General features: G+C 40.9%; 1 protein-coding gene and 1 long non-coding RNA gene across 4 annotated transcripts in view; both read right to left on the bottom strand.

The window, feature by feature from the left end:
- The window catches only part of LOC145419338 (protein NLRC3-like), a 30,678-nt gene that overhangs the window by 10,205 nt on the left and 2,968 nt on the right, over positions 1 to 17,505 (bottom strand). Inside the window, exons 2-3 of one of the 3 annotated variants that reach the window (XM_080297156.1) lie at positions 10,891 to 12,315; positions 549 to 833 (exon numbers count right to left, since the gene is read on the bottom strand). In XM_080297156.1, coding sequence (XP_080153282.1) covers positions 549 to 833; positions 10,891 to 10,939 — 334 coding nt within the window. In that variant the 5' untranslated portion in view covers positions 10,940 to 12,315. Of the gene's footprint in view, positions 1 to 548; positions 834 to 10,890; positions 14,249 to 17,505 lie in introns of those variants that run through there. The other 2 variants (XM_080297161.1, XM_080297164.1) reach the window with 2 other exon arrangements.
- On the bottom strand, positions 8,929 to 10,881 carry LOC145424591 (uncharacterized). Its single transcript, XR_013905674.1, has 2 exons — positions 10,191 to 10,881; positions 8,929 to 9,241 (listed from the first exon to the last, which is right to left on the bottom strand). It is a non-coding gene; the product is annotated as an uncharacterized LOC145424591 (long non-coding RNA).

The following is a 17,505-nucleotide window of genomic DNA, read 5'->3' as shown; positions in this document are numbered from 1 at the left end:
TTGTAACCAAAAAAAACAACATTGAAGTCTCATAATGTTCCCCACTGCTATGTTATTTAAAGACGCATCTGAGAGAGATTCATTAATTCTTCTCATATATTACAATGGCGAAAGACAATGTAAACCGTTTCTGGCCACACAAAACACGTGCTTTACTTTATGATATATAAATGTGGCATTTTTTTCATTAAACATTTAAGTCAAATGACCGATGCTTAAAGAGTGTCCTCTTGTTAGAGAAACACTCTGACTTTTCTTCTTTAAGGCAATCAGTTTGCATGGTTTTTAAAAGTAAAGAACACTTGTGTTTAATTAAATACAGCTCACATTAGATCTAAGTAGTTTCACAGGTTTATGATGATCATCAAAATTCCTCCATGTAGTTTAGAAAATACATTTGCAGGCATGTAACAAATCCAAACATTCGTCGTAGAATGACGTTCTTGCCCTCTCCTTTTTCTTACAATGAATTCTGAGGTTTCACTTTCACATCTCAACAAACTGCAAGGTGACCATTTTTATTCATGGTATATGATGCATGACCTCACCTTGTTGAGCAGATGGATCAGAGTTCAAACGCAGCTGAGAGAAAAGAAAAGGATCTTTGATCTGAAGATGCTTGATTGTTATCTTGCATGCTTTGTCTCCTTTTTTCCTCACTGTGTCGATCAAGCTGCGTGCCTTATCTGCTCTGAGTGGGCTCCCCTCCAGTATCGATTCTTCCTCCAACTTATTTAAGATACCATCACTTACAAGGGCCTCAAGGAGCAGTTTAAGGATTTCTATTGTTACCCTCCAGACAAAGGCTGACCGTACCCTGGCAAGCTCCTCCTCTACAGGAAGAAGAAAGAGACATAAACATGCTTCTCAGTCGAAATCATGTGAAAAATACAGTGGAACCCCAACTTACGAATACCCCATTTAACAAAAAATTCAAGTTACGAAGGCAATGAACGGCAATATTTCTGCCCATGGTACGGCAAAATGCCGGTGTAACGAAATCCGCTGGCTCTGATTGGCTGAGCCTACAATGCCCACAAGGCCTTCCGAATCATGTGACAACCCCTTGGCTTCCGTACTCGTGCTTCGCTGTTCCACTTGAACGACATATTGTTGTTCTAGTTAGCAATTAGCCTATCGTTCAGCATCACCTCACTCAAAAGGTGCAATGGCTGTTTCGACTTAAGAAAATTTTCGACTTACGAAAGACCCTCGGGAACGGATTAATTTCGTAAGTCGGGGTTCCACTGTATTTTAACTTTGTTCAATTAACACTTCAACATCTCATCAACAAATACTAAATTTTAGGGTGTGTAGGGTTAAAATGATGCCAGCTTAAAATGAAACTGAAGAAAAAATTGAAACTGAAAAATAATGAAAAATATGAAAAACAAAATCTTGTCATTCATATCCTGCATTCCAGATTAAGTTTAAAATAAGAACGAGTGCAAGTACGAACGTGAGAATTATGTATATTGTAATAGGTATATTGTACCTAAATGATAGTATATTGTACAAACATGAAAAGTATATTGTTAGAACTATATCTAATATTGTTAGAACAATAGTATACTATAATAATAAACTTTTCACGTTATAATGTGACATAGCTCTATTTTTCTTTTGCCTGGGTGGCGGCTCTACGCTTCCGTACTACGCTTCTGTATCCAACACTTTTCAATGTGGCCTCACAAAATTATTATGACTACAACAACCATGAAAAGAGTTGGATGGACATTGCTACTCAATCACAGCTGCCTGGTCAATGTTTTTCATTAGTAATTTAGCAAAGTTGATGGTGTGTGTGTCTGTAAGACAGAGAGAGGGAGAGCGAGGGACAGATTTTGTATGATAAGCTTCATGTTATGAAGGCACAGTTTGAGCACTCTGGTCGCATCAGAGCATCAGGCCATATAGTGTGAGACCCTGCATCGTGACCTATGAACTTCTAACCTCTGCGATTTAATTGTACAGTTTGAGCAGGAGCTGAATAACGCGACTGAAAAAAAAAAATCGCACAGTGTTTGCCCAGCTTAATGCAGACTGTTTAAACTAAACAAGCTGCTGTTTCACATAATAAACCCTGTCAGCTGCAGTATTGTCTTCTGTTTTAACAGTTAAAGCAGTAGAGACGAGCTGTTTGCATGTGCGTGGAACTCTAGCGTCATTAACCATGCTAGCTGTTAGCTTATAGCTCACGCTAGCTAACCAGCGAGCAGTTAAAAGGACAGCTGAAGCTGCACAAAATACCCACAAACTTATCTCACTACAATGTAGCGCCGAAAATATGACTCGCAGCTCAAGCTCGACACAGCGTCTGTAACATAAGACTGACATCCAGCTAACCACAGCTAAAAGATATTTAGAGAAAACTTACAGTTTCCTCAGGTTACATGAACTGAGTTGTTTCACGCTGAAAAGTTGGTTTGTTTTGGCTCTCACTGAAGACATAGCTACTCTTTTGTGCTGCTTTTACCCAATGGTATCTTTTGCGAGTGTGGACGCGTCATCTGTTTGCTCCTTAAATGCTTTTCTTCTTTTATTGATTTTTATGCTGATTTTTTCCCTTTTTTCCGTATGAGCTTACCTGCGATAGCCTCTGGACACTTATAGATCATTAGGACTAAAGTGTTCTTAACAGAAACAGCAACATTTTTATAGTTACCTTATCATCAGCGCTCCGTGTGTCTGTGGCCTAGACACAGCTGAAGCCTGATTACAGTGTCTGGGCACCGAACAGCCCCAATAGCCTGGAAAGGTGCTAACCGCTAGGCTAACTAGCAACAAGATGCCTTCCCTATCCACAGATGACTACCACAGCCTCCTGCAGAAGATTGCAGTACTGGAGACAAAAATTCATCGCTTAGAAGTAAACGTGGAGGTAAATGGACTGTGTGGAAATGAAACAACCTTGCCTTTGATTCAAAACAATGGCGATGAGCAAGCTAGTACACAGCTAAGGAGCACAGATAACATGACCAAGAAAGTAGACTCTGTGCATTATTATAAATCCTCAAGTGATAATCCCCCCTTGGACTGTCTTGGTGCAAAACCAAGACATAAATCATGTCTCCTGGAAGGCGGAGGACGTATCACGGGCAGAGCACAGCGAGCTGAAATCTCTGAAACCGACTGGCCTTCACTTCCTACGAGACAGAGAAGCTCTTCTACCCCTGTATACGAGAGGAAACAGGACTGGACAACAGTGAATAGGAAGGTTAACAACAAACCTCCAAAACAACTGAATGTGAAACTGCACAACAGATTTGCTCCACTATCAAAGGACCCTGGATCTATATCGGACAACCATCCATCTAAAAGCAGCGAAGTAAGGTCTGAAAATCTGTTGAAAAGTAAAAGACCACAGGGAAAGCTAAAGGCTAGGCCTGAAACTCTGATTGTGGGTGACTCTGCCGTAAAGGATGTACAAATGATGTGCGGTAAGAACACTAAAGTCCTCTGCTTTCCTAAGGATATGGTCAACAACCTGAAGGAGAGAATTCTTCAAATTGCAGATGAATATCCAACTGTGACAAACATTGTCCTGCATACAGGGTCAAACGATGTGTCCAAACAACAGTCGGAGGTTCTGAAACGGGACTTTACTGGATTATTAAATACTGTAAACTCTCTGAATGCAGCTGTATTCATCAGTGGACCTGTACCGCCGGTCAGTCTCGAGAGATTCAGCAGGTTGTTTACACTGAATAAATGGCTTATATCAGCATGTACTGACCACTCGGTGCATTTTATCAACAACTTTAATATTTTTTGGGAACGCAGGCATCTGTTCAAAGCAAATGGATTTAATTTTAACAAGTCAGGGGTGAAACTGTTCACCTCCAACTTGTTTTATTCCATACGTCATCCATCCGTGCTTGGTGCCAAGGCTGAGATAAACGAGGAGTTATCTCATAAAGAGGAACAAACAGTACTCCAAGAACAGACAAAGCCCAGCAGAAACCTTGAGGAGGAGCTCCATCTGCCCCCACCCGGGAAGAGCCTCAGAAAGGAGAGACATCTGAGGCAAGAAGAGGGGTCCCTATTTGCCTCCAACTCTCTCAACAACACCAACGACCAGGACCAGGGACCACGATCTTCCCCAGTCCCCCAAACCCCTGACAGGCCATCACCCTCCTCCCCCTCCCTTTCTCCCTCCTCCCCACACCTGAAATTCACTGAGGAGATGATGGAGCGAGTCAATGCTGGGCTCAGATCTACCCCCCGGCCCAATCCCTTTTTGTCCCCCATAAACCCCCCACCAGAGCGGCCAAAGGTTCGCCATCGAGCCCCGCCCTCATCAGAGCAATCGAAGTCACATTGCCCAGCCTCGCCCCCCTTAGTTCCTCCTTACCACCTTCACGCTCTGTCTCCGCAGTCTGATGTGTGATGTGTGAAGGGTCCGGGCTGCGAGGATTATGGCAGTGGTGACTTTTCCCAGGAGAAGCTGGGACCCTGTTTACTAGAAGGTTTTAAAATCTCTGTACTTTTAGGTGACAGAAGGAGACATGTGGCCTGGTCAAAACACAGAGAGCTGCACTCTAAAAGATCTTTAAACATAGTAAACATACCTTGTGTGCCACAGACTGCTCCCAAACACGAGGGGACAAGTAATGCCTCTAAAACACTTAAGTTGGCTTTATTAAACGTTAGATCTTTAGCTGGGAAAACATTTTTAATTAATGATTTAATCACTGAGCACAGCCTTGATTTTATGTTTTTAACTGAAACTTGGTTGGACCAAAGTAACAGTGGAGCTGTTCTCATCGAGACGACCCCTCCTAACTACAGTTTTATCAGTGAGGCCAGGGTGAGCAGGAGAGGAGGAGGGGTTGCTGTCTTATTTAATGAATCATTTCAATGTAAGCAGCTATCTCCTGGAAGTTTTCAGTCTTTTGAATATGTGGCTTTACAGCTGAAGGCCCCATCCAAAGTTGTGTTTCTTAATGTTTACAGGCCTCCCAAATACTGCACAGACTTTTTTAATGACCTCAGTGAACTGCTGTCTGTGATCTGTGTTGATTTCGACTGTGTAATTATTGTTGGGGATTTTAACATCCATGTGGACAACCCTCAGGACAAAGGGACTAAAGACCTGAGTAACACTCTGGGCAACTTTGGGCTGACTCAGCATGTAACAGAGGCCACACATAATAGAGGACACACTCTTGACCTACTGATCTCCAAAGGCCTGAGCATTTCAAAGGTTACTGTGTCTGATGTGGGCCTGTCTGATCATTACTGTGTTTTCTTTGAAAGTAAAATCTCAGCCCACATAAATATATCAACAACAGTGATCACAAAACGGTGTATAACTGAACACAGTAGTGCAATTTTTAACCAGGTCTTCCCATTAACACCTGACCTGTCCAGAGGGTCAGTCAATGAGCTCGTCAATAGCTTCAATGCTAACATGTTAAATGTAATGGACACTATTGCTCCCATTAAGGTGAAGGAAGGAAGGAGTCTCCATGGAGAAACTCCACACTGGTGAAAAAAGAAAAAAGAGAGTGTAGGAAAGCTGAGCAGGTTCACTATGACATCTATAAAGAGAAACTTCACAATTTTAATTTACAACTGAGGAGTGCAAGGAGGTCCTACTTCTCTGACATCATCACTAAAAACAGCCATAATGCTCGGGTCTTATTTTCTACAGTTGACAGGCTAACGAACCCTCCTGTGTCAGTGGCAGCTGAACTTCATTCGACCATGGCCTGCAATGACTTTGCCAAATTCTTCACAGAAAAAATCCAAAAAATTAGACAAGCAATTGGTACATCAACAGAAGATTCAGGATATGTACTGTGTCCACCAAAAAACTGTTTAAACACCATGAAACAGTTTCAACCTATTAACAGCAAAGACCTGGAGGACATCTTAGGTCAACTGAACTCCTCCTCCTGCTGTTTAGATGTCCTGCCAACAAGTTTTTTCAAAAAGGTCTCAAAGACTTTAGAGTCAGACCTGTTACAGATCGTCAACTTTTCTTTATTATCAGGTGTGTTTCCAGAATCACTAAAAACTGCTGTAATAAAACCTATACTGAAAAAGGACAATCTTGACAAGACACAAATGAACAACTACAGGCCGATCTCAAATCTCTCATTTTTAAGTAAGATCATTGAAAAAGCAGTTTCTCAACAGCTCAGTTACTTCTTAAAACAGAATAATTGCTACGATGCCTTCCAGTCAGGTTTTAGACAGAACCACAGCACTGAAACCGCTCTGACCAAAGTGTTTAATGACACATGTCTGAATACAGACAGTGGAAAAATGTCAGTCCTAGTTTTACTGGATCTCAGTGCAGCATTTGATACAGTTGACCACAACATATTACTCAAACGACTGGAGAACTGGGCAGGTCTTTCAGGAACTGTACTAAACTGGTTCAAAACATACTTAGAAAACAGGAAATACTTTGTATCAATAGGTAACTTCACATCTGAGCAGACAAGTATCACATGTGGAGTTCCCCAAGGTTCCATCTTGGGACCCTTTCTGTTTAACATCTACATGCTCCCACTGGCACAGATTATAAAGAACAACAAAATAAACTGTCGTAGCTATGCAGATGACACACAAATATATATCACAATGTCACCAGGAGACCAAGGCCCCGTACAATTTTCTCCAGCTAAACAAAAACAAAACTGAAGTAATAGTCTTTGGCGCCAAAGAAAAACGATTACAGGTCACCAGAGAACTTCAATCTATACATCTAAAAACCACAAACCAAGCGAGAAATTTGGGTGTAGTGATGGATGCAGACCTAAACTTAGAAAAACACATTAAGACAATAACAAAGTCAGCTTACTATCACCTCAAGAATATTTCAAGGATAAAAGATCTGATGTCTCAACAGGACCTGGAAAAACTAGTCCATGCATTCATCTTTAGTAGGCTTGATTACTGTAACAGCATCTTTATAGGTCTACCTAAAAAAAAATCAGTCAGACAACTACAGCTCATTCAGAACTCTGCTGCTCGAGTCCTCACTAAGACCAAAAAAGTGGACCACATCAGTCCAGCTCTGAGGTCTTTACACTGGCTGCCTGTCCATCAGAGGATAGACTTTAAAGTTCTGATGCTGGTCTATAAAGCTCTGAATGGTTTAGGACCAAAATACATCAGTGACCTCCTGACCCAGTATGAACCTTCCAGATCCCTCAGGTCATCTGGATCCGGTCTTTTATCAGTTCCCAGAGTCAGAACCAGACACGGAGAAGCTGCATTCAGCTTTTATGCTCCTTATATCTGGAACAAACTCCCAGAAAGCCTCAGATCAGCTGAAACACTCAGTTTATTTAAATCCAGGTTGAAGACTCACCTGTTCTCAGCTGCATTTGAATAAAGCACCAAATCCACACTTTAAGCTTAAATTTCAAAACTTACATTTAACTACTGATTTTATCTACTGTTCTGATTTTATCTGTTTTGATTTTATATACTGTTTTGTTTGTTTGTTTGTTTGTTTTAATCAATTTTAAATCATGCTTTTTATTTGTTTTTGTTTCTAATGTCTCTGTAAAGCACTTTGAATCACCTTGTTGTTGAATTGTGCTATACAAATAAATTTGCCTTGCCTTGCCTTGCCTTTAAGCGAAACATTCTTTGTATGTGAGGAAAATGCTGTTCATCCTCTTCAGCTCTAGCGTAGACAACTGGCTTTGCCATGTTTTCATGTGTGTCTTCTTTCCGTGTGTCCGCTACTTTGAAACGCTTGGGCCGCTCTGCCCGCCACAGTTTCAAGCTGGTCATGTGACTGCATGGCCACATCTGATTGGTAAAAAAGTTACCGGAAACTCCACTGGCGGCATGTTATCTAATGTGTTAAACTAATTATTTTTTAAAAAGTAACGAGTCAAATTTTGGAAATGTAGCAGAGTAAAAGTACCGTTTCTTCTTCACAAATGTACTCAAGTAAAAGTAAAAAGTATCGTGCAAAAAGGGTACTTTAAAAGTAAAATTTTTTTCCAAAAACTTACTCAAGTAAATATAACGGAGTAAATGTAACTCGTTACTACCCACCTCTGCAGACGGGCAAGTATACAGGTATACTATGAACAAATATACATATATAAAGATGAAGCACTGTGAGGTAAACAGATCTACAGAGTGCTATGAAAATATCTACAGTAGTGGAAGCGTAGCTCTCTGAACAGACTATAACAGTGTAGGCACTATAACAGAGACTACACCATGTCAGTGTCCTAAAACTACAGCAGTAACCAACGTGGTGAATGTTGATAATGAAAGGATCATGGTCACTGGGAGGAGGAGTGTAGAAGGGTTAGGTGAGTGTGGATGGAAAGGCTCAGCGGGGACTGAGTTCAGTAGGGTGACAGCTGTGGGGAAGAAGCTGTTCCTAAACCTGCTGGTTTTAGTCTGAAGGCTCCTGTAGCGCCTCCTGGAGGGGAGGAGGAGCTGGAAGAGTTTATTGGCAGTATGAGAGGAGTCTGAGAATGATGCATACTCGGCGTAGAAATCTCTTTTTGAGCGTTGTGTGATGGAGAACTTTGCTTTGTGTAATGTTATAAATACTTGGATAATCCTCAGAGTCTCTGGACTTTTACTTAGAGATATTATATTCAGTCCTGTGGATAGTTATATATTTAAAAATATATTATCCTCTCTGGTTACTCTGGTATGAATGACTCTGAATCACTTTATGGTAAATAACACACTATTGGCAAAAATAAAAAACTGTGAAAGAATTCCAGATGACAAGTCTGTAGTTCGACATACAAGTGACGACCTTTGACCTTCATCAGTTTTTATTTAATTGTGTCAGAGAAACTCAAACGTGCTCTTCATGCAGCTGAGTACATTCAGTGTTTAAAACGGAAGCTGTGCAGGTCTGAGATCAGCAGCTTTGTGAAACACCAAGCTGAGGTCCTGTTAATGCTGATATATAGTGACACAGTTACATTTCAATTTAATTCAATTTTATTCATATAGCGCCAAATCACAACAACAGTCACCTGAAGGTGCTTTATATTGTACAGTAGATCGTACAATAACAGATACAGAGAAAAACCCAACATTCATATGATACAGGGGTGATTAATCCTTTTGACTTTGTTTTTATCAATAAAACAGCTGCAGCTTTCACTACAGCACATGTGGTGCTTTAACCTTTGTACTGTTTGCATCAGTTCATTCTGCAGTTAACATGTGAACATGTTGGATGATCTGTCTGCTGTCACTGGGTGGTGCTGAGGTCTGAATCTGAGGGCAGCTCCTGTAATCACAAAGAGAACTGAACCATCACAAACTGAAATATAAAGTTTATCTCAAATCTGAAATAGAGCTGATCCTTCTGTCCTCACACACCCAGGATCTGAAGTTCTTCTCTTACATTTCTTTAGTTCTTCAGCTCTGCTCACATACGAGCTGTTTATTTTTTAAAGCCGTATATATACCAACAGATTTTCCAATATAATGTTAACCTTTGAGTTGTTGGTGCTTTGTGAATGTGAATCTGCATACATGAGCAGACGGAGCAGGTTTCAGTCCTGGTTCAGTCTGCTGCTGCACCGTGGTCACCAACATACAGAGGTATCATAACAAATATTAATGCTTTTTTCCATCTCAAAGGATGTAAGCTGTACTGCACATGTAACTTTGTGAACTTACCTCAATAAGAATGATTCAGACTGTTTTATTTAACCTGAATATGTGAAACAAACTTAGTAAAAACAATACAAAGAGTCAGTGCTAAAAATGTAATCCGAGGAAAAATGAAACACACATTTTAACTTAAGCTGCCAAGCAGAAGTATTTGGTTTGAGTACATAAATATTAGGCTTTGCTATTTAATCTGTAATTAATGATTAATGAGGGGTTACTGAAGTGCAAGCCTTTTTTAAAATATGTGTTAATATCCTTACAGATGTGGCAAAAGAGTGAAAACATGCTGCTGTTTGCACATATTGAATAATCAGCTCTGCACAGGAGCTGCAGCAGAGTGCAGCCTGTTGCTCTTACAGTGTAATACTCATAATAAAAGTACAGTAACTGTGGTTAGTTACTGACTGAGCAGCCCGGTGCGTTTCTGCTCATTTCGTTCACCTGCACGGGTTAGCTAAACAAACTTTACAAAACAAGTTTTGCCGATAGCCGAGTGCCCATCTTAGCTAGCTAGCTAAGGATGTTAGCTACAGATTAGCTTACAAACACCTTTCACTTACCAAAAATATTGTGGCGGCTCTCAGGTCCTTCTGTCAGGCAGACACTGAAGAACACCTGAGTCTGTCAGTTTGAAACAGTCGGTAAACGCTGGACCTCCTCTCAGCGTCCCCGCTCTATGTGCCGTTCAGAGATACGCAAGTTTCTTCATGACTGCGGCTGCTGCAGATATTAGGTCGTCCATGATTTCTACAGTCACTGGTCAGCAATATAATGTGCGCAAACATATGTGGCTCATATATGTGGCTCTGAAGCCCCGCTCCTCAAGCGCACCCTCAGATGCCGAAGCAGTGCCAACTAATTGAAGCTGAAAAAATAACTGTACGTGGAAAAAAACGATGTAAGTGTGAAAACCACATGAACAGTGAGTTTTTCTTTAAATTTCTATATTTATGTTTTTTCACTATCATTTCACTTTCAATACATTTGTTTCAGTTTCAATATTTCTTCAGTTTCATTTTAAGGTGGCATCGTTTTAACCTCATATGTGGGTTCAAAGTACAAAAAGGTCCAGTTGTTTCTCTGCCAAACTCCTTAGACTGGAAGTTCTCATGTTATATTAATGTCCCACAGAAAGATTAAGGCAAAGATTAGGACAGGTTACAACTCGTGAATTTTATGTACTTGTCACAGTTACAAAAAAGAATCTGCCTGAAGTCTATACATCCATACGTCTCATCATACAAAGCACTGATCTCCTACCTGCTGATGGAGCTGCTTTGGCTGGCTGTTCTTTAGGTTCTTCCATCATCTTTCTATAAAAACACGAGAAGATGATTTTACCAAAAGAAACAGTGAACACAGTCTGGGTGTCACATCATATGAATTTGTGTCATGGTTTAGTGTACGGGCCACACACACTGAAACTGATCTGTGTGAAAGAACACATCGACGACATGTGAATGTAGTGATAACCTCATCATAATAGAGGTTTTTACTTTTTCACATATTTGTTCAGTATAATGATTAAATAATCTGACAATACAAACCTAAAATACTTTGTTCCCTGTCTGCGACTTTGTGCGTCTCTGCTGTTAGTGCTTACAGGAAGTTTTAAACTTAAAATCCTTCCCCACATATGTGACTGTGGTCTCTGGGGCCATTATCCTGAAACACTGGGGCTCAGCCCTGAAAGCTTTGCTATCTTCACCTGATAACAGCAGCTGTTTAAAGTTATTGAGTTTGACAGGGAAGTGAATGTAAATGTGAGACACTGTGTGCTCACAGCTAAAGGCTGCAGTCAGCTGTGTCAGAGCGTCCAATGAGCCTTTAATAAACACTCAGAGCTCCATGTTGATGAAGCTGTCATGTGTGAGCTTGTGAGGCTCCTTTAAACTGGCTCTGCTCTGTCAGATGCTTCACTGTCTCATCAATCTGCTGCACTCTTCATCTCCTCCTCTCTCTCTCTCTGCTGTACTGTTTGAAAAAACAAACAAATCAGCGTTAGCCAATCAAACTCTGTGCAGATGCTGCAGCTACAGCTGATATGTCATTCAGCTGTTCATCAATCAGCTTCTGCTGCTGTTTATTCGGCTCTTACTCTGAACACGTGCAGATCTAGGAAGATTTTCTTGGGGTGTCAAAATCAAAGCGTTTGTTTTTTCAAACACACGTGCAGGTGTTTATATCACATATGGTTTAAATGATTCAAATGCAGTAAGTATACATGTTTCATATATCGTCTATAACTGAATTATGTTCTGTAGCCTACATAATGAAACACTTCAGTTGCATAAAACGTGAATTTTGATTTTACAGTGGGGCAAAAAAGTATTTAGTCAGCCACCGATTGTGCAAGTTCCCCCACCTAAAATGATGACAGAGGTCAGTAATTTGCACCAGAGGTACACTTCAACTGTGAGAGACAGAATGTGAAAAAAAAAAAAATCCATGAATTCACATGGTAGGATTTGTAAAGAATTTATTCGTAAATCAGGGTGGAAAATAAGTATAAATAAGTAAGTAAGGATCAGCAGAGTTGAGGTGTTGGAGGATTGGATGTTCCAAACACAGCTGCAGTCAGAGAAACAGATGCAGAGACAGACGAACATCATGTGCTGAAGATCAAACTCTGTACAGACACAGGAAACAGCAGCACCGACTGAGATGCTCTCAATGACCACGTTCCTATTAAACACAGTTAGCAAAAGAAAATGAAAAAGAGAGAAAAGCTTAAATAAATTGCTGATTCTTACAAATTTACTTTAATAAGCCCCACGCCCGTACCGGGGGCAAAAGACATGTGTGGTATCCACAGAAATCTCTGCTAAAGTCTGATAGAAAACATTTCTACAACCACCAAACACACGAAACAAGCAATGATTAAAAGAGTAGTTACATAAATGCCCAAAAGTCCATAAACAAACAAAACCATACAGACTTCATGTAACCGGCTAAAGAAAGGCTAGTTAGCTCCCAGAGCTATCACCGATTCCAAACACCAAGTTTCACCGCACTCCGACTAAAACTCACTGAAATAGTTCCAAAAGAAGACCACAAAAACACACAGCGGCGCAAATGTGCTAAGACAGATTTCCTCCTTTTTGCCAGTACCTGATAGCATCGTGATTATCAGCAGCTACCACGGCTGCATCAGAGCCACATCCATCATCAACTGCCATTATAGAGACTGAAAATGTGACGTCAGTCCAGGGTAAAAGCGCAAAGGATTCTGGGAACGAGTGGCAAGCGGTACTAGTGCAAGCAGGCTTTCACATGAAAACAGTCACACAGCGATAAAAAGACACACAAAGAATGGCAAGAAGCTGTTGTGTTATTAAGTGCAATAGTCGCATGACAGCCACAGGAAGCCGACGGATAAAGAGATCGGTTTTTATCGGATTGCGTCGTGGAAGAGAAATTGTTTAAGCCATGTTTCCGAAGTAACAAAGAGCTGACAGATGGCCTGGTTTACATCTGTAATGCCAAAAAAATCCACCAGAAGGCGCTGTGAATGTAAACGGTTGGCTCTTCTTATACCTCTCCCAAACAGGAAGTCAGAAACAAAAAAAAAACATCCAACATATTTTCAGTGTTTTTGATTAAACTAAGATAGGAAGATATAATTTTTGATATATGATAGTGTTAGAGGACTTACTAAACAGATGTATGTCACTTGACAGCATTAAGAAAGTGAAATTAAATATTTAATTTTTTTTTTTTAAAAAGTAGTCAGCCGAACAGTTGATTTGTCCCTTCATGGTGCTAATGCTAACATAACCTAAATGTTATTAATGTTGATTATTTGCTATAAAATCATTGTTTATCCATTGCTGTTGATAAATCAAATTAAGTGTTAATTTGATTAACATGATCCAGCTCTCCAAGACCACAGAATAAATGCTACACCCTAAGACCCCAATGACCAAAACCACAAGCAGATGTGCTTGATTTGCACTGTTTTTTTCTCTTTTTTTAAAAAAACAAAAATGATCTTGCACAGTAGCATTCAATCAGAAGTGGCCTGAATGTGAGTATTTTGTGCTGTATCACATTTTTCACATTTGCAGATGAAAAAACTATGTATTTTGTTGTTTGATATTATACTGTCCTTTGATGGAATGAAAACAGCAATGTTCACTGGCATGCTGCTAGAAATAAACTGTATCCAATGCCCTGGATAGATTTTGTTATTCATTTAATTTTAATTCGGCACTTTATTTAATTTTTTTCAACTGTATTATCTAATGTACTTGTATTTGCATGACACTCAACCGTTTGGTACAGATCAATATTTTAAAAACTACAGGGTCTATTGAAAAAAATGATTGTGGTTATTACTCACCCAACTCAATAAGGAATGGAAAAAAGAAAATTACATTGCTTTTTTTCTTGGTGAGGACTTCAAAGGGCTAAGAAACCTGGACTTGATCACAACGTTTTAGCTAATTATAGGCCTATTTCCAAGCTGCCTTTAGTTTCCAAGGTTTTAGAGAAAATTGTTTTTAGTCAACTGAAAGATGACTAGTTGATAACGGCATCCTTGAGGTTTTTCAGTCAGGTTTTAAAACCCTTACTAGCAATGAATCTGCATTATTAAGGGTTTTTAATGACATCCTTCTGGCATGTGATTCTGGTAACCATGTTGTTCTTGTCTTGCTTGATCTAACTGCTGCTTTTGACACCGAAGACCGCAATACTCTAATTCCTCAATTAAGTGATGTGATGGGTATTGGTGGCCAGTGTTGGGGAGTAACGGAATACATGTTACGTATTTAAAATACAAAATATGAGTAACTGTATTCCGTTACAGTTACAGTTCGGGTTGTTGCGTGGTTGAGAGGAGGCGGCAAAACACCTAGCAGGCTAGTCGGAAGAACACACACCCACGCTGGTATCGATAATCCACGGTGGTTCTTTAATACGCCTTCTTCAACAACCATATAAAAGCCCGGTTGAACGGCTGTGGCTCAACAACATAACGCCCAGCGTTCATACAACCCAAGCGTTGCAAATAAAACAAAAAAAAAGGTCTGGAGAAGAAAACATAAATCCGTCCCTCGTTAAGCACAAGCGTGAAGGCATGTGTCCTCATAATCCCAGAGCGAGAGAGAGAGAGACCAGTGGCACACACTGATGACACCCTTAACCCTCGACTTGGGTGTCTTAAAGGGACACCACACCATAGTGGCTGTTACATTACCGTTTAAAAAGGTGGTATTCAGAATACAGTTACTTTGTTGAAATAAATGGATTACACGGCGGTACTTTCCTGTTTCATCTTGTCGCGGGTCAGGACTGTTTGGGTTTTGTTTGACAGCTACGTTCTGTTGTTCCAGGCGGCAGCGTTACGGTTGCCATGGTTACAGGGTGACGCTCTCTCTCTCTCTGCGCGTTTCCTGGGTGAGAGAGCGCATTTTTGTTGTTGCTGTTGTGGTTGTTGTGCTAAGCTAACAGGCAGAATGCTACATGTATAGCTCTAAAGCATGTAGCCTGATGGGCAGTGTAGTTCGTGCTGCAGGGAGAATGGACCGTCATACCCGTTATGTGTCTGTGAGCGCGAGGAGGGAGAAAAAGGAAAAGTACGAGTTGTCATCGAGCAGAAATGGGAGCTGGAAGCATGTAAATATAATAATAACCACTGCAGCCAAGAAGAGTGCCTGACGAGCCCAGCTGTAAGTAAGCTATTAAGACTCGACTGTACACCGTGTTCGTGTTTTCCTCCGAAACAATAAGTTCTGTTGGAGCAGCCTTTCAACGCCTCTCTCTGTCTCTCGCTAGCAAAGTTGACCCAGACAACAAAGTAAAGCTAGTTTTCAGCTATGAGCCCGACACGAACCCGACGTATTAGTCAGAGGTCCTTTACTACAGTTCGGAGCCGCGGACCTTCAGTAATAGTAATAAATCACAGCAATAGTACATTCATGTGTTAGGAGGTGGTGGGTAGGTGTATTGTTGTTGTTTGGGTTTTGTTTTCCTTTTTGGCATAGGTAGGCGAGGCAGGGCTTGATGGCATTCCGGCACACCTGCGGCACATCGGACGTCATCAGTGAGCGCTTTTATGGAGCCGAGTCACGGACGTCTGGTGTCGGAGTATTGCTGCTGTCACAAGTGGTAACGTGTTAGTGCAAGCTGAATCTGCTGATTCCACGCTGTGGAGCTGCATGTTTTAAGGATCCACTTTTTGCCTGCTTCTCTTTTGTTTTAGCCTGTTCCGCTGCTTGCTCGCCTGCCTCGTTTTTGGTGTTGGCTACTGTGGATCCGCGACGGAGAGCTACGTTCCATCACGCTGTGATCACTGCTGCAGCTGTAGTTTGTGTTTCAAGTAAGCTCTCCAACTCTCCCCGTCCACTTTTGTTTAACTTTCGGCTATCAACGGTACTCCGTAAACTCTGTTTTGTTCCTCGTTGTCAGGTAGCTCCGGTGCGTCATCTGCATACCTCGGCTTCGTCTCATCTCTTCGGTGTTACTCTCCTGGCACATTTTTATCTGTCACTGTATATAGCCCCCTTCCTTGTAAATATTCCCTATTCTGGTATATAAACTTGCATCACAACTATCCTGTGCCCGTGTGTGTTTCTGCCACTTAATCCATCCGTGTAAGATTACCTAACATCATGTAGTTGTAAACAGCATGATAATATGTTAAGTAATCCAAAGTATTCAGAATACGTTACTCTCATTGAGTAAAGTAATGGAATACGTTACAGAATACATTTTGGGGCATGTATTCTATAATGGAATACATTTTAAAACTAACCTTCCCAAAACTGTTGGTGGCACTGCACTCAATTGGTTAGGTTTATTTGTCAGAACTTTCTCTGTCAGCCTTCTCGGTTCCAAGTCATCTTCTGCTCCTCTGTCATGCGGCGTCCCACAGGGTTCAATTTTAGGGCCACTGCTCGTTTTACTGTATTTATTGCCTCTGGGTTCCATCTTTAGAAGGCATGGGATCGCATTTCATTGTTATGCCGATGACTGCCAAATTCATTTGCCACTGAAGCAGAAGGGTGGCATCTCCATAAAACCTCTCATGACATGCCTAGATGACATTAAAGCTTGGTTGGCTATAAACTTTTTAAATTTTAATGAAAAGAAAACAGAAGTGTTGCTGTTTGGACCCACTGGTCCCTGTGAGTCCTCCTCTGTAGATTTGGGACCCCTGGAAGTCTATTTTAAACCTGTTGTTACTGATCTTGATTTTAAGTCGGACATGATTTGAAATTGGAGAACCAAATCAGAGCAGTGGTGAAGTCCAGTTTTCATCATTTAAGGCGACTGGCAAATCTTTTCTTTCAAAGCAGCACCTTGAAACAGTGATCCATGCTTTTATTTCTTCCCACCTGGACTGTAACGCACTTTATGTGGGGGTCAGTCAGTCATTGCTCTCACGTCTGCAGCTGGTTCAAAATGCTGCTGCACGACTCCTAACAGGAACTTGTAAAAGAGAGCATATAACCCCTGTGCTGGCCTCCCTGCACTGGCTGCCTGTGTCTTTTAGAGTTCATTTTAAAATTTGTGCCGTTTGTCTTTAAATGCTTTCACAGTCTTGCCCCGCTGTAGCTCTCTGAGCTTCTTCATCTCCACACAGCATGTCAGTCCCAGGTCAGCTGACCAGCTGCTCCTGGAGGTACCGAGATCCAGGCGGGATTTATTTTTTCTTTCTTTTATTTGGCTTTTATTTATACCTTATGTAATTTTATTGGGGGGGTTGGATTTCACAAGGAAGTCAAACAAAATGCAGTAATTTGCAAAACATGCTGCTAAACACAGCAGTACTACAAATTATTCCACCTGCTGAAAAGTGGATCTAATGTGGGCGGACTCACACTTAGCAAATGGTAAATGGCCTGCATTTGTATAGTGCTTTTCTAGTCC

The sequence above is a fragment of the Astatotilapia calliptera genome, chromosome 3 (genome assembly GCF_964374335.1).
Source record: "Astatotilapia calliptera chromosome 3, fAstCal68.1, whole genome shotgun sequence".
NCBI lineage: Eukaryota > Metazoa > Chordata > Actinopteri > Cichliformes > Cichlidae > Astatotilapia > Astatotilapia calliptera.
The sequence above is the reverse complement of the archived record's forward strand: the minus strand, read 5'-3'. Positions and strand labels throughout refer to the sequence as shown.